The sequence below is a fragment of the Ambystoma mexicanum genome, chromosome 2q, assembly GCF_040938575.1.
Source record: "Ambystoma mexicanum isolate Mex_15411 chromosome 2q, UKY_AmexF1_1, whole genome shotgun sequence".
In the NCBI taxonomy this organism is placed as follows: Eukaryota; Metazoa; Chordata; class Amphibia; order Caudata; family Ambystomatidae; genus Ambystoma; species Ambystoma mexicanum.
Genome location: NC_090924.1, coordinates 481666649 through 481692634, shown reverse-complemented (window position 1 = coordinate 481692634; position 25986 = coordinate 481666649). Strand labels below are relative to the sequence as shown.

Sequence of the window (25986 nt, the reverse complement as noted above, 5' to 3'; positions counted from 1 at the left end):
TCTTTTTCTTTTAGTTTAGTTAGTTAAGTTTCTGTTTGATAGTTAGTTTAATAAGGTAATGTAGGTTTTCCATAGTTAGTGTAATTAGTTAATATAGTTTAAAATTGCTTGTCTATTGTGCTTTCATGTGACGGTGCGGTGCTTTGTGGCTTTTGAAGGCATCCACTGTCTGTTCCAGCTAGGCCCTTCAGGCGTGTCTTGTGTACGTGTTTGCTGCTTGGGGTCCTTGACTCACATATGCCACTCCTGCCTCCCTTATCCATGGACTCGCAAGGATGGTTCGGTGTGACAACCTATTACACAAGGGCTTTGGACTGTCATATCTGTGGCATGTCTGGTGCTGTGTCACTTGTGTTGACACCCCTAGTGGGGATGATTGCGGTGTTATTGTCCACTGTTCAGCTTTTGCTAGATGGGGTGTTTCATGATTAATGTGTACAGTCATTGCTATGCATTGTGTAGTATGTTTCTTATCTTTACTGTACACGTGCTTGTTGCAATTCATGCCATAGATAGTGTGTTCCACACTTTGGATGTGAAAGACGGACTGATGGTGTGATTTCTGATGTAAGTCTCTGACATGGTCAAGTAATGAGATGCCTGAAGAGACACACACAGATGACCTTAAAGCATTAATCATGTGTTTCATGCCCTTTCTGCAGGGGGATGAGCCTCCAGAGCACCTTTGCCAGCAGACATGGCCCATTGGACGTCTGAATTCTGGACACGTTTGTTGGTGCCCACATGCACATGTGTGCACAAGCAGAGGCACAGGGATTGCAGACCTACATCCTAAAACTGCTGACGTGTTCCAAGGAACTCCAGGCAAGGTGAGCAGCACAGGGGGGCCACAACACAGCAAAGCTTGCACCAGGCGAGTTGCACATGCAGGCTTAGTCACAGCACTGAGGGTGAGCTTGGACGAATATTGGTGTTGAAGCACACAATGCAGCTCAGATGTGTTGGTGGACTGATGGCTGTTGATTGTAAGGTTGTCTGGGACACCTGCAGGGGCAGTGGCACATACCCTCCGGTACACCAAGGTCCATTGAGGCACTTGTATCAACCATGTAGCCTTCCGAGACATGGAAAGGGGCAGCTCACAGGGACATACAGCAAGGGACATACTTGGGTGCAGTGCATTTCATTTCCATGTACATTTTGATACATGCACTGCCAATTTTGTTTCGGTCATGGTGGAACACGACTTGTTCTGAAGTCATGCCTTGCTATATGGGTCTGTCTGCTTACTCAGGGAACATTGCATGTTGTGTGAATTGTGACACATTGGTGTTCCATTTGCCACGCACCCACCGGCGGCTGACTTACTGCATTGACTGTGTATGACCCATCACAGGGGTAATGTTATATATGGGTACGAAGCATCTACACCAGATTGTCTGTTTGTAGAGTAGTTTGTTGCTATGGGGCATGTTTGGTGGTGTGTTTTTGTGTAATGGGCATGTACAGATTATTGACTGTGGCTCTCTTTGCAGCATTGCAGTGCTCCTGTAACCAGACCTGAGAGTGCGCAGGCAGGAGGCCAGCACTCAAAACCAGAGCTAAGTGTCTTGTTGTTTTTCTTTCAAACTGCTCTGCATAGGCTTGCTGGGGGGTGCACTAATGCATGGAGGAATGTGTAATTCAATTTGGTATGTTTTTTCCCCTAATCACCCGGAGCCCTATCCAATTTTAAACCCTGTACCCTCTACCCGGTGTTCCTGCTTCCCGTACCTATCCAAGCAACGTTCCCTAACCCTCTTTCCCCACTGGGGTTGCGGATGCCTGTGTAAGCCCCAAACTTGCAGGCACCAAAACCCTAGAGGGGGTCGTTGGTTCGTGCCACTCCTAAGCCTGGACTACAGAAGGCCATGACAATGATGTCCAAGTTTGTTTGGATTGTGTATGTGTTCATGCAGGTAGTACATTTTCGTGCATTCCCTACTTTCATGTGTCATTCCTCCTCCCCTCTCCTGCCACTCATTCCAGTTATCCAGTGTGCCAACACCTGTCCCGACTGCATATCCCTGACCCTCCTTCCCCACCAGGGTCTCAGAGGCCTGTGTGAGTTTGACCTTGCAGGCACCCGGGACACGGTGGGGGTGGTTGTTTCGTGACACTCCCGCGCCTGTACACGGGACCTGTGACAGTACACATCCGTTCATGGTGCATCATTCTATGTTATGTACCACACATGGTTCACATCCTGTTGTGACATTGTTTTACTGTGCTACCTTGGTTGTTACGTCATTGTGGTAGTACTTGGCCTTTGTGAGGTACTGCTACGTCAAGTCATCTACTGGAGGGTGTTCGGGTTCGTTTTTCTGGCTTGGATTTTGTGATTTTGCAAATGAGGGTGAACTCTGAGGGTGCAGGCACCTTTTTACACACAAGGTGGGAGATGGTGACGAAGGGGAAAGGTGATCCTGTGGCCAGGTGAAATTGAGGGTTGAAAGCTCCATGACCCAGGTGCAGTTGTTCAGTGGGTCATGGTCATTTGTGAGGGAGGGGGGGTTGTTGTTGATAGTTGCCTTGCCCTGCAGTGTGATGGGAACCCTGACATTGTAATGGTGGTATCCTATGTACATGTTGTGTTCTGCTGATCAATGCCTGTTCATGTGTTGTGTTTACCTTTCAGGTGTGAGGGGATAGTTGTGGTTTGACATGCTGGGGTGTACACATGGTGAATGTTCACATGTGATGTGTAGAGGACACAGATGGTCACTTGATTGCACATGCATATGTTGAGTGCATGTCCTTACTGACCCACACACTTGCACTATGATGCACTACATGTACAACCACCCTTGCATATCCACGTGTACACTGTTTGCCTTCTGGTGCCCACTGTGTCCCTGCAGCACATGTTCTGTGACCAATTATGGATCCTGTACATGCCTAATTTGCTTTTTGATGTGGTCTGTCGCTTAGATGTGATGCTCAGGGTGTGCATCACACACAATGGCTGTTCACTGTGCTGTGCGCTGAGCAGTGTGTTGCAGGAGTTGGACACAGCACACAGAAGCTGCAGTGTTGATTTTGCAATGCACAATGTGCATGTAGACAGGCATTCATTGTTATGTTACGTCTACAACTCTTGTGATGCATTTGGAAATGACTTATTTTGGGTGGGAGGTTGTTGGTCAGTCATTTCATCTGATTCCATATCAGGCATCATTGTCTGATGCCACTGTACATTTTTGACATGGCAATGTGTTCCTTATTGTTACTGTGTTGGTGTATGGGTATTGTTTGCCATGTCATGTTGTGGTTTGGGAGGGTTTGAGTGACATAACAGTGATGGCCATGGCCTGTTTTGCAGGTGTGTGTGATTCACACCTTGCATGTCAGGGTCATCCGCTTCTCAAAGCAACTAGCTGGGGGTAGATCTCTCTCCGCGGCAGGGGCCTCCCTCTGGAACATCCTTCCTGCCTCACTGGAACTTGAGGAGAACCATCTCCGGTTCCGGAAGCACCTCAAGACCTTCCTCTTTGCTTCTGCTTTCTCTCTGCCTCTCTCTTGCAAAATTCTGCACTGGAACTGCACTGGATCTGCAACTGGGCCACTCTAACCGACCTGGGTCCCTAGCCCAGCCACTCTCCACTTGCACTGCCTCCCTGGAAACACCTGCACTGCCTGACTGTCTCTCTATCCCTACAGCCCTCCCTTCCCAGCACTTGTCTGCACTTACCTTTGCAGTTGCCACCAGCTGGCCTATTTATTTGTTTTTGAGTCTACTTACACTGTACTGCACTCCCCCCCCTCGCCTTCCCCTTGCAGTTTTCCCTTCCCCCTACCCCTGCACTTGCACAATCTAAATGACACCTGGTCTAGTAGTATCGTTGTCCGTCTTCCCTTGTTCCCCCCTCCCTGCCTCATCGCACCTTGAAATACTTGTGTATAGGCCATATCATGTCATGTCATATGTGTGCCTTTTGGTCACACAGGTTAGCTTGCGTTTAAGTAGCTAGGGATGCAGACAATGTGGCACTTCCATGGCAACTATCTCATGGTGGTAGGGTTGTGACAGTTGACTGTCTCTTTGTCATCATCGATTGTCACCTGGTATGTGCCAGGCCAGTGTGCACTCCGCAGGGGTGGGAGTTTAGGTGAAAAATGTGGCCGCAAGCTGGGTCCGGGCTTCCTCGCCACGTGCCCTGTCCCCTCCCATGGGCAGCACCTGTGCCTGTGGTTGAGGATGTGAGGGCACCACCATGTCCACCGGTACGCCCTGCCGTGTTGCAACATTATGCAGGACACATGCTGCCACAATGATCCTGCACACTACTGGGGGTGCATAGAGTAGCTTCCCGCCAGAGCGGTCAAGGGAGCGGAAACGTGACTTGAGCACTCCGAATGTGCGCTCCACTATGGCCCTGGTTGCAATATGGGCAGCGTTGTATCTTACCTGGGGTGGTGTGGTGGAGTTCCGGATTGGCGTCATCATGTGGTTGCTCAGAGGGTAGGCACTGTCCCCTGGGGAGGTATAAATGGTTGTGATTATTGGGGTTTGTGTGTGTGTGTGTGTGTGACATGCATGCATGTGCAAGGGCATTTGTACTCACCTAGGAGCCAGGTGTCGCCATGCTGGCCAGCTTCCAGGGCCCGGCTCAGGGCGGACATTCTGTATATGAAACTGTCATGGGTGGAGCCAGGGTAGTTTGCATAGACAGAGGTGATGATTCCCTTTGCATCGCATACCACCTGTACATTGATGGAATGCCAGTGCTCGCGGTTTCGGTAGATGTGCTCAGTGGCCCTAGGTGGATGTAGGGCCACATGGGTGCAATCTATGGCACCGAGCACTTTGGGGAAGTGTGCCACCCTGAAAAAATCCAGGACAACAGCCTGCCTTTCTGCGGGTGTTCTGGGCAGGTATATGTGCCTGCGGACTGAGGGGCGCGCTGTCATGATTGCCAGTACCTGGTGTAGGCAGCGTGACTGCGTGGCCTGTGAGACCCCCCCCACTATGGCAGTAGTCCGCTGAAATGACCCAGTGGCCAAAAAATGCAGGACATTGAGCACCTTCTCCAAGGGGCTCAATGCTTGGGAGCAAAGGGTGGGGGATGTAAGGTCATCTTCCCACTCCCTGACCAGGTCTAGGATGATATGGGGTGGAAACCTATACCTGCCGTAGACCTGGTCGTCAGGCATCCCAAAAAGGCTTGTCCGTGGTGCGAAAATGCGTGCCCTGGCTATTCTCCTCGTCCTGCGGTGTCCCACGATCAGTGCTGCGACAAATGGGGCATTCATCGTAGGTGTATATACGTGTTTGTTGTTTGCGTGCACTTTTATACTGTGCGTGGGGACGCTTCCGCCTGCCTTCGTGTGGCAGACGCGTTGACGCCTGTGTGCGTCTTTTGCTGTGCGCGGGTTTCCCGTATTCGAATCCATGAATACGGGTTGTTCGCGTGCGTGTGGGCGTTCCGTGTAGTTCCCTGCAGTACTTCCCCAGTTACGCCTTCTTTTTCACGCTTTATTCCCCATTCCGCGTGTTACGCCCACTGTTCCGCACACTTTGGTTGGGTGCGCCGCGCTATGTGCGCTTTTGCTGTGCGCGTAGCGCACGCCGTGTGTGCCCGCGTGCGCCATGGCAGGATTGGGCGCACGGACTGCGGGAAACACGCACAGCGTCTTCCTTGAATCGCACGCGTGCGTGTGCGCGTGCGCTGGTTTTCTCACTCTTGTGCCACCTTGCGCCTGCTTGCGCTGGGATTTTCGGCGCACGTTTGCTCCATGAATCAACCCCTTGGTCTCTCTAACACTCTCAAACACCCTCCTTTTATTTTTCCAAAACTACCTTCAATAACACTCACACTCTCACTCATTCACGCATAACTACCAAATTGGTACCACCCTCTCTATCCCAACACCTTATATTAAAAATCTTTAAAAATGCACAGAGTCTCCTCCAAGTCCACCTCCAATTGCTACACACTCCTCTCTAGAAGTGTGGTCTCCCTCCAGCCTCACCCAAACACCTCTCATTGCAGACTGACTCTGCTGGATTTTTATAGTCCACCCCTTCCTATCTAGAAGCTTCTCTCTGATCCCATGGGTTCACGAGTCAGCTGCTTGCCTGCACCAATCTACAACTAGGCTACTCCCAACTCCTCCCATCTCCTCCGCTTGTGGGCAGGGATTTATCCAGGAAGTTGTCATAAGGTCCATTAGCCCAGCTCCATTTTCTGTCATCATTTCCTTCTACCCAGCTATGCTGTCAATGTGGTTGTTTGGTTTCTTGCTCTCTCCTCTATCAAATAAGTTAATATCCAGAAAGACTTTGAGGAGGGTTCCATGGTCTCCCATTGGGCTGTGTCACCCTCTGCTGGGACCAGTCCTGCTGCTCCCCTGCTCCCCTCTAGCACGCCTGGGCAATCTGTAGTAGTTCTTTGGTCTCCATTTAGCTCTAGAATGGGGAAGCATATCCCTTTCTCATTTGGCTAACCAGTCCGTTGCTACTGTTCCAAGCTGGGTCTTGTTAATTGGGCCAGATGTGCTTTGATACTTGCAGTTTTCTGGATGATGTTGCCTCTTGGGAACCAGTACCCATCCCAGAGGTTTGAGGTGTCTGGTGCATGCCGGTATTTAAACTTTTTTTGGAACCACCTGGCAGGGAGGAAAAAGAGACCTGGCGAGGACAGAGACTGATAGGCATCGAGACAGGGGAAAAAGGTGCCAACGTACAAGCATAGCCCTTCACATACTGGAGAGCTGGGAGTAGGTATGGCTCTAATTTTGCCCTGCTATGCCATCGTTTTATAGTGGTCCTCAGCCCCCCTTGACAGGGTCATATCTATGACCGTGTCACGCTTCGTCACAGCACATATATGGACATGCCGAAGCTCCCAGCTAAATGTGTTGGTCTGGCCCTTCGGAGTCCTAGGAAATAAGTTGTAATGTGTTGGTTGACGGAGAATAGTCCTACAATCAACAAATAGAAGTGCAATGAGACGGTGGACACTTAAAGACCATGTTGTTCTTCACATGGTACAGAAATGTTCTTAGTTTTATTAGCTGATGTTATTCTATTCATAATACACTCTTCGCCAGGAACATCCCCGTAAAGACATGTAGGTTAAATTTAGGTCATACCTTTTGGGGCTACACATATGGTTAAGGGTTCCTGTTTTATGGTATTTATGTTTTCTACATGTCCGGCTGTAACTATCAATATTTATGTTTTACACATTTTATCTGCAGTTATCCACTTTATTTTTTGGTGAAATAAGCAGCAATTATTTTTTCCACGTTCAATTAAATAAAAAATGTAGTGCTTCAATGCTTTTACTTGGATGCTCCCTAATTTTGTTATGTTGCACAGACATCGGCCTACAAGGCATGTTTGGCAACTTGGAGAGCTGAGCAAGAGACCTACATTTCTGCTTTTTTTTCTATTTTTATAACTAAATACTGAAAGGCAACACATGATTTATGTCTGTGCTTATCTGTAAAAATCAGTAAAAACTGAACATTGGGAGCCTTAACTATGGTCTGGGGGCTACAATAATGTGGTCCTCCAATCCACTTCATATTAAAAAATGATGATCGCCTAGGCCCTCAAATTCATTGACGAAAATACTTGAACTCCTCGGGAATGTTTTTAGGTTCCTAGAATTCCTTTTATGTCTACCTACTTTTATGCTATATAAAGAAGATAAATAAAATATACAGAAATAACTTTTGCTTGCATGCTCAACTTAAATTCTGAGCGTGGGACTGATTGTATCGCATGTCTTTGAATACAACCTGTCCCTTCACCTTACTTTAGTAGATAATGTATTAATATTTCAGATTCTATAAACAGATGGCTGGCTAATGGGCATTGGAAAAATGATGACACTCAAATGGGCAAAGAAACAGCACATGATCATTGAATTAACTGTGTTAGTCTCTTCTTTATTATATCACACATTGGTCTGTGCTCTGAGAACATCAATACATATATTTAAAACTGTTGTCCACGTGCCGAGTGTCTGATATTAATTTATTAAATGCAAACATCTTCTTTTAAATTCTGGATACATAACACCGCCCAGCTTTAAGTACATGTATTAAAGACTTGTGAATGGCAGTAGTCCACTATGCATCCACATTTTACGAAATTATTATAATTTCTCTGGGTATGTTCATTTCAGGATCTCAGGAAGAGTTTTCTACAAGCACTAACACCCGGTACTTTCCAGGCCATTCCAATTTAAAAATAGATTAAGAATACTCATAAAAACCAAGGACATTAAATATCTTAAAAACAATGCCCTAGACGCTCAAACAAGGAAGCGGATATGCTAGATATGTGTTGGTCATGCCCCACCATACAGAAACATTGGGAGGAAGTAGCAAAGAAAATGAGCAAAGGAGGCGTTAACATGAATCCACTGACCCCCTCAGCCTTTATGCTTGGCCGCTTTACACGCCCCCAACACACACGCTACATATCCAGGATGATGGACTTAGTGTTTATACTAGCTAAGTGCAGGATAGCGATGACGTGGAAGTCCCTGAGTGGCCCCAATGTTGAAGACTGATGGCGAGACTTTAAAAAATGGGCTCTGGCGGAAACAAACGTCTGGAGCCATGCAGCACACATAAGCACACTAATTTTGCCGATGACAACCAGATACTGATTGCCATCACTGGGGACCACAAACAAGACACTGCCACTATCAACAAGATCTGCGCAATCATCCAAAACTGGATGGCCACCCATAGCCTATGTCTGAACGATGGGAAAACAGAGATCCTCAATGTAGGCACTCCTGCCTGCCTTGAATCCCTAGACAACAGCTACTTTACCATAAATATTGATGGTACCTCTATCCCAGTTTTGAAACAAGTAAAAACTCTAGGCGTCTACCTAGATGCTAACCCCTCCATGACCAAGCACATTAACGCCCTTTCCTCCTCTACGACCTACACTACGAAACTTATCTCACTCAATCGACAATTCCTCTCCCCCCAGAACTGCCTTACTCTAGCACGAGCCCTCATCCTCTGAAAAGGAGACTATTGCAACATCCTGTTACTGGGCAACACTTCTACCAATCTTGACAAACTGCAACTGCAAAAGGCCTCCACCCGATCCCTAAAATCATGTACCAGCACACTCCTGAATGTTCCTCCCTACAAAAGTAAAAGAGCAGGAGGCTCGAGCATCCCAGTAGCCGCACCAACGCTTTGGAACACACTACCGGTCCACATTGGAAATGAGCAATCACACCAGCGCTTTAAGAAAATGATTAAAACCTGGCTCTTTGATAAATTTGACTAGGATCTCAACCAAAGCCGCTAATGCACTGAAAATGTTGTAACTGAATGTCTGTTTGTACCAGTATCCTATGTTTGAAACAAGTAAGCTCTGAAGTAATCAAACACCCGTGATACCCTAGGGTTTGGGTGTGTAACAAATACAATAAATAAATAAATAAGACTCCCTGGACCGAGTGCTCCACCCAAATCAGTGGCAATGACGCTAAAAGAACCCCTACATACACTGTTACCTATCCACCACAGTAGATGGTTAAGGGCAACTTAGTGATAACAGATACCACGGCAACTAAAGAAGTGAGGGAGGTTGAGGGAAGGGCGGGCATGTTGTGGAACAAGAACGGGTGGACGGCAACCTCATAACTACTACATGTGATTGTACAATCAATAAGTATATGACCGTATAATTTGTTGGTGTTTAACATGGAATACTTCAATAAAACCTGTTAAAAAAAAACATTCAATATCTTAAAACGACAAGTCAGGGAAAAAGGCAAACTAGGAATCAAATATCCATACTTAGCAATACAATGTTCCACTAGTGAATCCTTATTTCCCCACCAGTCTACCACACCCGTTCATAGTTACATGTTGCCATGGACAATAAATGTCCATACCCAGAACCATCCATGAGTCAATGGGTATTTTGAGACAGTCATACATTTCTCATATTGGATAGGTTTTTACCTCAAACCAATGAGTTCAAACTCGAAGGCCCTGCCATATCTTAGTCAGAGTAAAACCTGACAGGCAATTAAGCCAAAATATCTCGCTTCTGAGGTCATGGAGACTATCAGCAAAATGCATTGAATGTTTAACATAATACTTGAACATGCATCTGCAAGCTGTAAACACATGCCGAAGCGATTCAGTGACCCCACCTTCCCTACAAAGGCAGCAACCTCGTTCTTCAATAGGGGGGCGCAGCCATCCCCCCTTGATCTCCATAACTGGCAGTTTGTTTAACCTTATCTGCATAAACAATCGCTTTGCTATATATACATGTGTGCCTTTAGATAGGGAAAACATGGTTTGGAATAGGTACTTGGTGAAGGTAATCTGCCTATATGGTCGTAGTTGCATACCCAATCCCATTCACAGGCTTTCTTTTTAAATGCTCCCAACAGGGTGCCCAAGCCTTCGGCCCAATCTGGACACCACAATAATTTTTAAAAACAGCATGTGCTGCATAACATACTACTCCTATTGTCTAGTGGTAACATACTTTACTGTGCCCTGCGGTTTGGTGGGCACTGAAAAAATGTCCACAAGATTTCCGTGTTTGGTAATAGCTTGCATGCTCTCCATCCTAGTTCTGAATGTCCCTATACCTTCCAGCTCCGAGCCGAGGATCCTTTGCGACCAGTTCAACACTGGGGAGTATGTTACTTTCTTCCACGAAATTGCCATACACTTTCAGGTTGACATTTGCTGCCTGGTAATTTGATTGGGTTTCTTCTTTTACTAAAAAGCCTTCATTGGCTTCCTTTAGAAGTCACAATTTCTTTTAAATTAGTTTGTATATCTGGTAAAGCTGTACAATCTCAGGCTCCAGCAAATTTCACAGATGCACTTTCCGGGGATTGCTGTGGTCTTCACAGTCGGGATAACGTTTCGGCATTCCTCTTCTATCAAGAGGTCTTTCCTGGTGCAGAAGTTTCACGATGGAATACTCTTCCTCTGGATCTACGCTTGCTGCCTCACTATCTGAAATTTAGGGAAGCTTTGAAGACCTGACTATGGAACTCTATTTTTAATTAGATTTTTAAGTAGGTTTTAATGTTGATGTTTTATCATTGATATTTGTGATGTCTTCTATTGACCTTGTTTTGGTTCTTTTGTGTTGGGTTTTTGTATTGTTTTGAACCCTGTTGAATACTCTATACGTTTCTAATGTACAGCGCTCTGATGCACTCGTGGCTTGTTCGCACTTTATACAAATATGTAATCCATAAATAAAATAAATAGTAATGACAAATTGCATATTTGCTTCTCCCCTTTACTTTTGGGGATCAGTCCCAGCAGACGCACCTCCGGTACACAATCGTAGGGCCGGATTACAAGTTGTGCACTAATGGTAAAATGGGTTGTACTTTCGAAAGGCCACCTTTTCACAGGTGCACACAATTATAGGTTTCAGGACTCATATACTAAAGGTCTGTCCAGGGACATCATTTCAGCAGAATGCCTGGGGTAGCGCAAGTGACATCACATGACCCTTGACCTCGGATGTCATCACAGGAAGTGATATAATTTGAGCCCACCCTGAAGTGACATCACAGGAAGCGATGGAACACAACCTTTCACCCCCTGACAAAACAGGAAGTGGCATCCCATAGCATTGTTCTTAACTACACTACGAAAAATATGGTTACGATATCACTGTAATGTGATATACATTTCATACAAGAATGGATCACCATATGCATCGTTAATATCAGTGTGCATAGGCCCATATTACCAAATTACTGTGAATGCAAGGAGGCGTCCAAGTCCAAATAATAATGATGTGTTATTATATATCACTTACACTTAAGCGCTTTATATAGAACAAATATTCATACAATATCACCCAACCGGTGTTGATACTCATTCATCAACCTCAGAAGGGTGAAAGGCCAAGTTGGTCTTGCCGGGATTCGAACCTGCAACCTGCATATCACATACACGCATCGCAGCAGCGAGCACTCAACCCACTGAGCTATTTTACCGGCTATAGTAAAATGAACAATTACATGTCTGAATGGTCTCAAAGTCAGAAAGCAAATTACACTCTGTAGTGGATACCATTATACTGGTAACTGAGATTTACCAGTGGGCCAGTTCATCTGCAAGTCTGGTGCATAGATGGACACAGGACAAGCCTACGTTGATCTACTTTTCAGGCTTCAGAGGTTGGAAAAATACATACCATTGGGAGGGTTCATAACTTTGTATTAAAGAATTTTGAGTAGCGCAGGGAAAGGAGTGCACTCACATGGCATCCCGCACTCTGGGCACTCGTTACATCATAGACGCAAACAAACATCCTGAACAGCATGCCATGGAGATAGGAAAGATAGACACATTACAACAAAGCATTAATTGTGGCAAAGTGAAATCAAGGACCACTTTATGTGCTATGGTCAAACATTTCTATACTGTACACAAGCTTTTAGGCACAAGGATTTTTTCATGTGACCGAGGACACCGCAATGGAATGTCTTGTGATGATCATAACAGAGACAACAGCAGAAAATATATGCTATAACTGCAACTTGCGAAAAGCAAAATACATAGTCCGAAATGGATGCTTATTCTACTCAAAATGCTTTTTGGAAGTTTTTGTCTACATTGTGAATTTGAGGTGTTTAAGAACAGACAAATCAGTGACTCACCCCCTGAAGTGTGCCTGAAATAAACCTTTAATGAGCCTAGCAATTATTGTACACAATTCCAGAAAGACAAATTATTGGTTATTCCTATTCTTTCTTATTTAGGTTCACTGCTCAAAGTGTTACACCTGTAGAGCCACCTGTGTGTTTAAAGAGGCCTTGACAAGAAAGCCAGCCCTACAAAAACAAAGGGCCACATGGCACTGGCCACTGCCCAGGAGCTACCATTTTTGTAAAAAAAAATAATAATAAACAATACTTTTTTTGTTTGTTTAGGGGTAGCAAGGGAGACCACAGGGTTAGAAATGATAACCTCGGCAACCCCCAAATGGCGTCCCCGAGTCTGTCTGGTTGTACGTGCCGATATTTCCTTCCCTTACAATGGCACTAATAGGCCAGGTGGAATGATCACGTGCAAAATTCCGCCAATATTCAATGGAGTGTGACAGGATTACAAACTAGGAACTAACAATAACCATAAATAATGCAGTGATACCAATACACTTATATAATAATGCTAATACCACCAAACTCATCATGAGGCCCAGAGCATGCTGACCCCCTCGATCTAGTAGGACTGTTACTGGGCATCCCTTTGTAATATGGAAGGACGCTGCTTATATGGTTCCACATCTATGCTGGGGTTCGTCTTGCAGAGTCAGATGGAGGTTATGCATATTCTATCTAGTATATGTCATTGCATCGACTTGAAACTGGCGTTGGGTGATACCATGCAGGCCATCTAGTCCCCTGTCTAGGCCTGACATCCAGGGCGCTGTTTGGTATATGTGTAGGTTCTGTTGTACTGTATAGTGCAGAAATGCGTTAGGCTCCGACCTACAAGTCAAAGATTGGGTGCAACTTAGTGTGCCACTGGTATATCCACCCACTGGACAGGTTCCTTCTTCCCCTCTAGCCAAAGAAAGAACTGACGCCCAGCTGTATTGTTCTTGGCGGAAACCAGTGAAAAAGCCACTAATCTGCCTACCTGCAAACCTTTTCCTCCCATTTCTTTTGTATCTGGAGATATGTGGTGCCACAGTTAACAGGCTATCCCTGGGTTATTTGGCACTCCTAACTTTAGCTTGGGGGAGATTCTTTGCTAGACTGTGTGTGTCAGCTCAACTACACTGGCAACTTTACTCCTTCCCCACCCCCCATAACAGTTCCCTCCTCACTGTAATAGTACTTTGCCCACAGTGAGCCATGAAAGGTGTTTTTTTAACCTTATGACAGCACTTCATATTGACTGCACTGACTTTCAGTAGAATGCTGTTGACACGATTCATGCCTTTGGAAACCATGCGAAATATCATGGACAAACAGATCATTTGGCAGATCATTGGGGAGTAACACATAACCATGACTTGTCGACTGTCATTACACAGGGAGTGGTACACAACGCAAAGATCTTGCTATAACCACCACACAAGAAACACGGCACACAAAGCAACATTTTTCGAAGCCTTCCAAGATGTGAGATCGGAGGATTGCAACCGCCTTCAAAAAAGCAGTGCACCTGAAAATACCCTCTCAAAAGTCTTCTCGTCAACCTAGAGCATGCTGAAGGCAGTGACCTTCTGAGGACCAGGTGCCCTTGTTTTCAAGAAGCTACGAAAATTGCCTTGTTCAAAAGCTTTTATTGTAAACTCGAACTACTAATAATGTAAGGACTTGCCATGTCAACAGTGTAACATTGAATACACGTTTACTTTCTGTGCATACGCCTGTTCTGCAGTTCTACAATCCTTTGCCCCTAGTTTAGTAGTGTATCTGGTGCGTGTAGCTTGTCATCTGCCACTTAAGATACTAGTTCTCATGGTCAGCACTTAGAAACCTCCGGGTATTAAGCACGTTATAAATACGCAACTAAGAGACATATTCCTGTAACAGCGCCTCGATGCCCCCGAGCTTTGTGAGCGCTTTAAAAATGCAATAAATAAATAAACAAACATGCTCACCTTGTGTGCAACTCCATGTCCAAAGCAGCGATATACAGCTGAGAGAGCATCTCAGAACCCGCAAGGTACTGTTTGGCTGCAAAGCAAGGTATATCATGTCAATGAATAAAGAAAAATAAACTATTGACATCATCATCATCATCATACACATGGAACAAAACAGAGAGACTTTCACCTGGAGAAGTTCAACCCATTGTGCACTGTGCTTGCAGTTAGAGCTTGAAATGGAGTAGTGCATGCCATGCGAGGCAGCAATGGATGCGATTAAGAATAATTTGGCATTACTCACAGTATTCCAGAGGATCTCGTCAATCTGTGCTAAAGCTGTTTTAACCAGGAACATTCTAAGATTTCTCCCAACGAGAGAAGGGTCCGCAATGTGCAGACATTGTAAAACCTCATTAGTCAAAGAAACAAAGTGGGTCACCACATCAAATATCACAATCTAGAAATTGATCTTTATTATACTGAATTAAACACGTTTATTACAATTACATTATAGTTTATACTACTCTTACTCAAATGTGAATCATTATATTTATTTTGAAGCCGGGGCTGATTTTAAATTTCAAATATTCGCATGTAAGCTTCACAGAAAAAAATATTTGTTCTCAACCACAATAAGCAGTTCTCTCATCACAAGCTGGCATTCATCCCATCAACAACAAATAAAGCCCCAGGCTCCTCTGCTGTCATGCATAATAATTACAACTGAACTGATTTCCCTGCTAAACATAAACTACTTATCCATAACTAAAGCTATGAGCACTAGAGGGCGCCCTCTAGTGCTCATATCAATCATAATACAATATAGTTCCTACACTAACAATGAATACAATTAATCATCCTCACTAATGACGCTATCATACAAACTAGATACACTGTGAAGTGATGCAAATCCTAAAAAGTGAAAGCACTGGTGTATGCAATTAAATACACACTTTTTTCCACAGCCATGATTTCACTAATGCACAGAATTTCACCTAATTAGATGTCAATCTTCATTCATTCTGCTCCTTCCAGAGACAGTGCTGAAGCTATTTGAGTGGCTGTGAGCCCAGTCCTTTAGCATTTGACTATCATCACTCAACAACATTGAATCTTATCATTTTCTGTTGCTATGCTTTACTCATGTTCACTGGTGTGCCCACACACACCAGATAATGTGGCTCCTATGCATTTGTCTTGTAAGAATGCAGCTGCTTATGACTTATTTTGTTGAAAGCTCGACCCCACTATACTTCCACCCTGGAACATTTGACTGTATATTCTTGCAGCTGTGCCACCCACCTGGCCAGTCTTGGTGTGGAGGACTTGCTGCCTCCTGAGCTCAGCATGTATTCAAAAGGTTTATGATCCCTGAAAAAAACAGAACTTTTTGTTCCAAATATACGCCCTGAAAGTTCTCTGCTGTGCATGTCCAACCCACCAACTCTTTTTTAAAACACTGAGTACTGCTGCTCTGCGTGGGATAAGATTTTGGATTTAAAGTCAACAACTTTTTCTGTGCTATTCTCTCTCTGGGTGAGGGTGGCTCCAATGACACAAGCGTTGGTATCCACTGTAATGAGTGCTTCCACTTTAGAGTGAGCCTTTGGAAGTGGATGCATGGGCATCAACTATGGCCTTTAACAAATTGAGCTTGTGTAGGACGCCCTCATGCACAAAGGGCGCCTGAGGTATTGCAGTGAATCTGTCCGAAATGCACACTTTATTTTCCTAAGACTTGTGATAGCCAACGCAAGTCTCTGTAATACTGTTTGATGAGCGCCATTGTGAATAGCTTCGGATTTCCCATATATCAAGATGCCATATTGAGAAAAATGCTACATTGCATACATCCTGGAGTAAGGAGTCCATCTTCTGTTGGAACACAGATGCTGTGGATGACAACCCACATGGCATGCAGGTCTATCCGTATGTACCGAATGGCACTGTGAGCTTTGTGACTTTGACAACACCCTGACTGTCTGTTCCCAAGGTTAGGCAGGGGCCTTATCACTGAGGGTGAATGGAGTGAATAGGGAGAGGAGGAATACCATTCAGAGGATAGAAAAGAGTGAAAGTAGAGGAGAGGAAGAAAAGAGGTTCATTAAATGGAAAATAAGGAGAGACAGAGACAGGTGGTTTCGAGAAAACATCAAGGGAGGAGGGAAGGTTGGGAAAGGGCCATACCAACAGTCCCCCTACCAGCACCTGACACCTGATGTCTGCACTTACCCTTGCACTTGCCACTTGCTGGCTGTTACTTTTTACTTGTTGTTATTATCTACTCCCATGTACTGCACTGTCCCTTCCTCCCTTCCCATGCACTTGTGCGAACTGAATGACACCTGGCCTAGTAAGATCGTTGTCTGTGCTCCCTTTGTTCCCCCTCCCTTGCCTCGTAACGCCTTGAAACACTTGTGTATAGGCGCGTTATAAATGCCATATATCATATCATACCAAGCCCGAGAAGACTATGGTGAAAGAAGGTATTGAGGAGAGAGATGAGACTCCTGAGTCCAAACAGGTTGAGCCTGACCGGGCTAGAGGAAGGAGCAAGTGGAGATGTGTCTAGAAGCGCAGGGAAAGCACAAGGCGATAGGAAGAGCGAGAGGGTATGGGAAAGGTTTCCGTAGGGGTGAGCAGGTGGCAAGATGTCCTGGAGGAGGGTAATACTGGGTATGTGGGCAGGAGTCAGGACCCTGAGACCGGGAGGGGACACGAGGCTTAGAGAAAAGTCTGTGGAAACATTAAGGGACCCTCCTGTTTGCTTGAGTTTGACCTTTGAGGAAGCCTAGCTCAGTTCTAGCATCATGTGCAGAACCAACTGTCAAGTACAACCCTGGACCTGCCACCCTGGGAGGCGGTCTGCCCACCGTATGCCTGCTACAAAGGATCCAACTAAGAAAACAGGCAGACTGAGACGGATTGTGAGTGAAGAGGAGACCCCAAAAATCCAATAGGTGATTTCTGAGCAATATATGTTTTCAAAGCTGAGAATGACAGGCCTTGCTGTTTGTTAGCTTGAATTTCTTTGCATTTTCATTTTGGGCACGCTTTTTAATCTATCATTTTAAGAAAGGTCTGCATGTGTCATGTCAAGCAACTGGGAAGGAGCCAAGACTCAGACTTGGAGAATGGCAGGGACATTTCTGTTGCTTAGAGAGACTTTGCTTACACTGAAAGGTTACATGTTTAATCACTTGGAGGGGAACAGAGCCCAGGGAAGAATACTGGCCCCTTGGAAAAGGTACGCTGACCATTAAGCTTGCAGGATTTTCAGCCTTTTTATTATTTTACCTGCACATGTGGTTGACTGGGTTTTCCGATTGATCTCTGCCCACTTTGTGACAGTCTACAATCATCAACAAAAAGGCACCAGTCAACAATATTCCTGGTGACCACATTTCAGCGCATCACCCTCACCTCAGCCCTGTGAGAATATCTGCCTATGACAATAAGAAACAGATTCCATTCTGAGGCCCGTTCATGTCCATGATCATGTATGGCATGCACCGCGTCTCTGTGAGGGTGCTTGTGGACGAACTAGGCACAGACGTGCTGCTGTGCTGCCAAGCAGCAGAGGGGTCGAACCTGCTACACTTCCCATTGTAGCTGTATAAGTCAGACTTTGAAGACCTCCTAGACGAATGCATGCTGCTGTTTGTTGGCATACCGTGCCTCAAAGGAGGTCAGTAGATCAAGCTTAATGTCGACCTCTCTGTGTAAGACTCCAAAGCAGAGGCAAAATCATTTTCTGATGTGCCAGGAAGTGCAAGAAGAGCGAAATAGATGTTAATGAGGTTACTCTCTGCCTCTTCGTTCAAGGTGCAAAAGGAAACTACATAGAACTAGGCAATAGGGTTACTGTAAGTACACCTAACCCTCCTAGTTGTAAATGTGGCAGAACAGCCAGGCCAGTCCTTCTAGCAGTAGAGCAGGGAGGTTACAGGTAAAGAATATATACCATAAAAAAGACATGCCCAGATATATATTATAACTCAATTTATATATGCTGCTTTGCAGGAGAAAGAAAATGTAGAATTACAGCTGAGCAATTTTGTAAAATGGATAGCTAAGTCTTGTGGTTGCCAGTAGAGTGAGAGTCAACTGGGGCCTGTGGGTAGCAGAGTTGCACACGTTGGGTTTAGGATATCCCAAATTCAGTGTTTATTCTAAAGGGATTAAACCTCTCCTATGTAAATCAATGCAACAGTAGAAAGACAATAGGTAACTGCTCAGGACTATAGGAAAGCAACTGCAAGCTGTCAAACATTTTAGAAGGAACAAGTTACTTACCTGTAACTGTTGTTCTCCAGCATGGGTCTGGCATGGATTCACATGCTCATGAATATTCCCCGTCGTCAGGCTGGGAATCCTCGGTAAAGAAAAAACCAGTATCAGTTTCGTTTCTGATCTGTCTTTCGTAGTAGTAACCATTCACTGGTCTCTGCGTCATACTGACCACAGCCAATGACTGCCCTCTACCTAAGCACCGCCTCTGGCAGCCATCTTCAGATTTGGTAGCACGTGAAGTGGCAGTATGACCAAGTGAAGAGCCGCAGAGGGGTAGGCGGGAGGGTTCGCATGTGAATCCATGCCAGACCCATGCTGGAGAACAACAGTTACAGGTAAGTAACTTGTTCCTTCTCCAGCATGGGGTCTGGCATGGATTCACATGCTCATGAATAAAGAATACATAGCAGTGCACACATGCACAACCACGGGAGGTGGCAAAGGCTCAACATTAAGCATCACATCAAACTCAACATTAAGCATCTTACCTCCTCACCGGGCTCACCCCAGGCGAACAGGTTGCGCAGCACTGCTTGGCCGACCCTGGACTCCTCCCTGGAATCCCGATCGACGCAGTAGAATTTCGTGAAGGTGTGCGTCGACCTCCACGTAGCAGCCCTACATATGTCCAGCAGGGGCACACCAGAAAGGAACGCCGTGGTAGCTGCGATCGCTCTGGTGGAATGGGCTCTCGGACGGCCAGGCAGCGGTCGGTTTGCCAACCGGTGACAGTACATGATACAGCCGGAGAGCCATCTGGAAATGGAAGCCTTCGAGAGAGCCTTCCCCTGATTGACAGGTCCAAAGTTCACAAAGAGTTGTGACGTCTTCCGAAAACACTTCGTGCGGTCCACGTAGAACTTCAGCGCTCTAGCCACATCCAGCGAGTGCAAAGTCCTCTCAGCCGGCGACGAAGGCGACGGGAAGAACACAGGCAACACCAAGGGTTCGTTGAGATGGAAGTCCGACGGTACCTTGGGCATGAAGGAGGGGTGCGTCCTGAGCACTACCCTCGTGTCGTGAAAAGTCAAGTACGGGGCCTTGCAGGAAAGGGCCTGGATCTCTCCCACCCGTCGTGCGGAGGTGATGGCCACAAGAAACGCTGTTTTCCACGACAGAAACTTCAACGGGGCCGAGTGCAGAGGCTCGAACGGAGGTCCCATGAGCTTGGTCAGTACCACGTTGAGCTCCCACGCCGGGGCCGGAGCCTTCACCGGCGGGAACGATCTGAACAGTCCCTTCATGAACTCTTTCACCAGAACGATGAGACCACAAGGACGTCCGCGCCGTGGTTCTGGTGTATCGGGAGATCGCAGCAAGATGAATCTTGATGGACGCGTGTGCCAGTCCAGCTTTGGCCAGCGTCAGCAGGTACGGCAGTACCTGGGGAGCCGTAATCCGTAGAGGGTTAATCTTCTGTGCGTGGTGCCAGACAGAGAACCTCTTCCATTTGTGTCCGTAGCATTTAAGAGTCGAGGACGCCCTGGCCTTTGCAAGAACCTCTCTGCAGTCGGCCGGTATGTCGTATCTTCCAAACTCTAGCGCTGCAGGAGCCAGGCCTGCAAGTTCAGCGATTTCGGATCGTGGTGGAGGATGGCGCCTCCTTCCCTGGAGAGTAGATCCGCGTCCACCGGCAGCTTGATTGGCGGGGACGTTGACAAGTCCAGAAGGTCCGGGAACCATATCTGCCTCGGCCACGCAGGTGCGACGAGGATCATCCTGCACCGTGACCTCTTGAGCTGGTTGACGAGCCGGATTAGCAGTGGCAAAGGAGGGAACGCGTAGAGGAACAGGCCCTCCCAGGGGAACGAGAAAGCATCGCCCATGCTCCTCGCCTGGGGAAACCTGCTGGCGAACCTCCGGCACTTGGAGTTCGTCGCCGTCGCGAACAGGTCGATCTGGGGTGTGCCCCACCGTCGGAAGAGGCGATCCACTAGATCCTGCCGTAGTTCCCACTCGTGGCACGAGCGCAGCTCCCTGCTGAGTGAGTCGGCGATGGTGTTTTTTATCCCTGCCAGATGAAACGGCACCAGAAACATCCTTTGGGCGACGGCCCAATGCCACAGGTCCTGCGCCTCCTTGGACAGTGCTGGGGACCTGGTTCCGCCCTGTTTCCTGATGTAAAACATGGTGGTGGTGTTGTCGGTGAAGATCCTCACCACCTTGCCCTTGAGGGACGGAAGGAAGGACCTGAGGGCCCAGAACACTGCACGGAGCTCCAGGACGTTGATATGGAGGGACTTCTCCGTCGGGAGCCAAAGGCCTCTCGCGTGCAGATTTTCGGTGTGCGCTCCCCACCCTTCCAGGGAGGCATCCGTGGTCACTGTCTCCTGGTGGTCTGGGGTCTGGAAGTCCATGCCCGCCGTCAGATGCGCGCGGGTGCCCCACCACCGGACCGCTCGGCGGAAACTCTTGTCGAGTGTGATCCTCTCCTCGAAGCCGCCCGTCGTTTGGATCCAGCGCGCGTCCAGGAACTCCTGCAACGGGCGCATCCGGAGCCTGCACATGGGAATGAGGTAGATGCAAGAAGACATCATTCCGAGGAGGGACTTGATGGACCTCACCTTGGCCGCGTCGGAAGCCAACATCCGCTGTACCTTGCCCAGGATGGACCTGGTCCTTTCCTCCGACGGGGAGGCCAGAAGGGACACTGTGTCGAGCTTCGCTCCCAGAAACAGTGCGTTTTGAGCGGGTACCAGGTGGGACTTGGCGTAGTTCACGGAGAATCCCAGGTCCGTGAGAAGTTGGACGGTCCTTGCCGTGTGCTCCACGGCGAGCTCCCTCGTCTTGGCTCGGATGAGCCAGTCGTCCAGGTAGGGGTAGACGTGGATCCCCTCGCGGCGCAGCTGCGCCGCCACCGGTGCAAGGCACTTGGTGAATACCCTGGGTGCCGACCGTAGTCCGAAGGGGAGGGCTTTGAACTGGTAGTGACGCCCTTGGACCACAAACCTGAGGAATTTTCGGTGCCCCTTTAGGATGGGAATATGGAAGTAGGCATCCTCCAAATCCAACGACGACAGGAAGTCTCCTTCCTCCAGCTGACCCAGGATGTGCTGGAGGGTGACCATCCGGAACTTCTGCGCCTTGATGAATTTGTTCAGACGTCGCAGGTCTAGGATGGGGCGCCATCCTCCCGTCTTCTTCTTCACGAGGAAGTATCTCGAGTAAACTCCGGAGCCCCGAAGCCTCTTTGGGACGAGTTCGATGGCGCCCTTCCTGAGCATCGCCCTTACCTCCAGGAGAAGCTGAGGGACGTGAAGCTCTTTCCTGGCCACGGGGGGGGACGCGCGGGCACCTTCTTTGAAACTCGAGCGCGTGGCCCCGGGCTAAGGCGTCCAGCACCCAACGGACGGTGGAGATGGACTCCCACACGCTGAAGAAGCTCGCCAGCCGGCCTCCCACCGGGGTGCATCGGTGGGGGCCCGACCCCACGGTCGGTTCAATCCTGTTTCGATGAGGCTTTGCCGCCTTGACCTCCTTGGCGACGACGGCGGGGTCCGCCGGACTTGCCTCGTCCTCTGTAGGCCTCCTGAGACGACGAGCGGGCCGCTTGACGGTAGGTGGAGAAACCGCCGCCGGAACCTTTGGAGGCGCCCTTGCCTCCGCTGCTCCGAAAGGGCGTCCGTCGTTGCTGCAGAACCCCAAGGGCCCGGGCCGTCTCAGTGTCCGCTTTAATGGCCTGAAGGGAATCGTCCACTGTTTTCCCAAACAGGTTGTTCCCATCGAACGGCATGTCCAGGACTCTGGTCTGTACGTCTTGACGGAAGTCCGTAGCCTTGAGCCATCCACGCCGCCTAAGGCACACGCCGTTGCCCAACTGGCGCTGGCGAAACCCAGTGTCGGCGATGTCCGTCGCAATAGTGATGGCGTGGTCCGACGCCACCTCACCTTCCTGTAGGATCTCCAGGGATCCGCCCTCTTGTCGTCCGGTAGGAAGTCCAGCAGGGGAGCCAGTTTGTACCATAGCTCCCTGTCGTAGCGGGCCACGATAGCCAAGGCGTTGGCCGCTTTAATCGTCGTCGCTGCAGACGAGATGACCCTGCGTCCCATAGTGTCCAATTTCTTTCCCTCGCCGTCCGGTGGGGAAGTCGATGTGGAGGCCGGACCCCCCCCCGCTTTCTTCCTGGCCGCCGCGGAGACGACGGAGTCCGGGGTAGGCTGCGCCCGGAGGCACAGGGGGGCCGCGTCCGGGACCCGGTACTTCTTCTCGTACCGGTCTCTTCTAGCTGGCGTAGTGGAAGGGTTCTTGAGGAGGGCGAGACCCTCATCCCAAATGTCGTCCAGTAGAGGCACCGCGAGGACCGTCTTCCTCTTGGCCTCGCGCCGTTGATAAAGGAATCCTTCCTTTTTCTTCTCCTCAGGGCAGAGTTGGAAAAGCTCGAATGCCCTGGCGATCATGGAGTGGAACGAACCAATCTCGTCGGGCGGAGAAGCCCTGGTGGGAGGTGACGACGCTAGATCCTCGTCGTATACCTCGTCGTCCGTACCCGTCGCTGCCGTGTCAGTCCCCGTATCATACCCTCGGGTGGACGGGGAGGAGGGCTGGATGGTGCGCGACGGCTGAAAAGGAGGTGGAGGGTGAATCCTTCTTTTCTTGGGCGGGGGAACGCCAGAAGGTCCCGGTTCAGGCTCCACCGACGGGAGAGGTTCCTCCGTCGGCAACGGTAGTCTCGTCCTTATCCCTGAGCATAAGGACTGTATAGCCAACAAAATGGCCGCCGAGTTGTCCTGCGACGCTGGCAGAGGGGAATCCGACGGGCAATCAGGGGCCCCGTCGGCACCCTCGACGATGTCGTCGTCACCTGCGTCGGGATCCATCCCGACGGGCCGGTCTTCTTCCACGCCAAGGCCGTGGCTTAAGACCTCGATCAGCTCTTCCTCCGAGGTTGAAGCCGAATCTACGACGACGCCCTGCCCCCCCTTCTTCTTCCCCGCTGGGGATTTCACGGGGGTCCTATCGATGGGCACAAAAGAGGACTCCCTCCGAGGTGGCAGGGAGACTCTGAGCCCCGAGGTCGCCACCACTGGTGTAGCCTCCACAGGCTGAGCCAGGGTCGCCGCGACAGTATCGATAGAGGGCTTGGCCGGATGGATTAAGGCCTTCACCACCTTAGGTGCGCTCACCGCCTTATCCTTGGGGGGGGGACACTGCCTCGCTCCCCCTCCGATGGGGCCTTCGAGCTCGACCGGGGCCTCTCCAGGAGCTTTGCCGGGTGCTCGCCCTTCCTCTTACCCGACCCAGAGCGTTGGCTCGTGGTTGATGGTGCCGGGGAGGGTGCGCCCTGCCTGGCACCCGTAGAGCCCGACCGTTCGGCGCTCCCGGTGCCAGCAGACTCGCGGTGCTTGGCCTTGTGTTGGACCCCCGTCGCCGGGGCGTCCTCAAAGGTCTTAGAAGACCGCTCGGATTTCTTCCTCTTCTTCTCGCCTGACGGGCTCTTCCCTTCCAGCCAGTTGGCGAGACGTTGATGGCGGTCCTTCATGGTCCGCTCCGACATATTGCCGCAAAACGCACAGTCCTTCTCCACGTGCGTCTTGTCCTCATGTAAGCAGTAGAGACAAAAGGAGTGCTCGTCCTCCTTAAAGACGTTCTGCAGCTGGCATCCAGGGCAGACCCTGAACAGCTTTCCGGGCGTCGAGCTTCCCTTCTCCTGGGCCATGTCCGGGCCTGAGAAGCTTCTGGAGTCCTCCAAAGCGTAGCTCGACGAAATCTTCACCTTTGAGGGGCGCAGACGAATCCGACACGGGTCCCCGTTGATCGGATAGAGAGTCGGTGGAGCTTGAGGCTCTTTTGACTGAAAAAACGAAGTTTTTGAGCAAAAAACGTGAAAAAATAGCACTAACGCTCGAGAGCAATAGCACAAGGATCCCAACACATGAACGTGCGGTAAAAATCTGAAGATGGCTGCCAGAGGCGGTGCTTAGGTAGAGGGCAGTCATTGGCTGTGATCAGTATGACGCAGAGACCAGTGATTGGTTACTACTACGAAAGACAGATCAGAAACGAAACTGATACTGGTTTTTTCTTTACCGAGGATTCCCAGCCTGACGACGGGGAATATTCATGAGCATGTGAATCCATGCCAGACCCCATGCTGGAGAAATAGTTTTGGATGTCAATGGTCACTGCTGTGCAAAGCAGGCTGCAGTTCAGCAATATTGATTCTGGCGAGCATAAAAAAGCTCCCCATCGGAGGAAGGACTTTCAAGTTACCAGAGTTGTTGGTGGGCCAAAGGCAAAGGTGATTTGATGCTGAGATACAGTGCAGCTCTCCGGCAGCCAGCCAACAACACAGATCCAGCAGCCAGGGGTGCAGACAATGGTTTAGTGATCAGGATCAGGTAAACCTGCGGTTCCTTGGAGTCACAGGAGTTTTTGATGAAGGGCTTTTGTTTTTAGAACATCTTCTGTAACTATCAACCGCCGGCTTTACTGGTTACTCTCTATCAGTTGTCCAGTGGTTCTGCCTCTTTGTGATTTGCCATGCAGGGCAATCAACAATGCCTCTTTTTGGAGTAGAGAGGTGTTGGAAGCTTTCAAAATAGTTGTCCCTGCAGGGTTAAGGGGAAGAAACGCCATTGATGGTTCCCTCTGGTTGCTTAAGAAGAGTGTTATCTTCACTTGCAGAATTCATCTCAGAGTGCCACAGCACAGCTACCACAGAGTCATCGTCGGGAGTTAAGGTTGCTCCATGTTGCTGACGGTCGAGTCCCATTGATGGACAACATTCTGATGCCGGTTCTCCTATCTAACAGGAATACCAGAAGTTGAGTTTGAGCTAAGTCTTCAATCACAAGCATACATCCTTTGTAACATGTGATGGCCATCTTGTCATTAGGGTTTGGCACATTGAAACCTTCACAGGTTTGATCCTGGGCAAACACACACAGACATCAGATTCAAATACTCACCAAATCGTGTCTTGGCTGCACTGGCCTGAAGTTGTTTTAGCTCAAGGTAACTAACACTGTATATGGTGTGATGAAGAACCTGCCTTTCGGCACAGAAGTTCACAAACAGACAAGAGGAACAGAGCAAAAAAACTCCCATATGATGGAGGGTGCCAGAAGCTTCCTTCAGCCAGATCCAAACTGGTGAGAGGATA

At 48.5% G+C, this 25986-nt stretch overlaps 1 protein-coding gene across 2 annotated transcripts in view; it reads right to left on the bottom strand.

The window, feature by feature from the left end:
• The window catches only part of LOC138569537 (uncharacterized), a 1144950-nt gene that overhangs the window by 89846 nt on the left and 1029118 nt on the right, over positions 1–25986 (bottom strand). For both annotated transcript variants that reach the window (XM_069647595.1, XM_069647596.1), the window contains exon 16: positions 14603–14678. In XM_069647595.1, coding sequence (XP_069503696.1) covers positions 14603–14678 — 76 coding nt within the window. The remainder of the gene's footprint in view (positions 1–14602; positions 14679–25986) is intronic.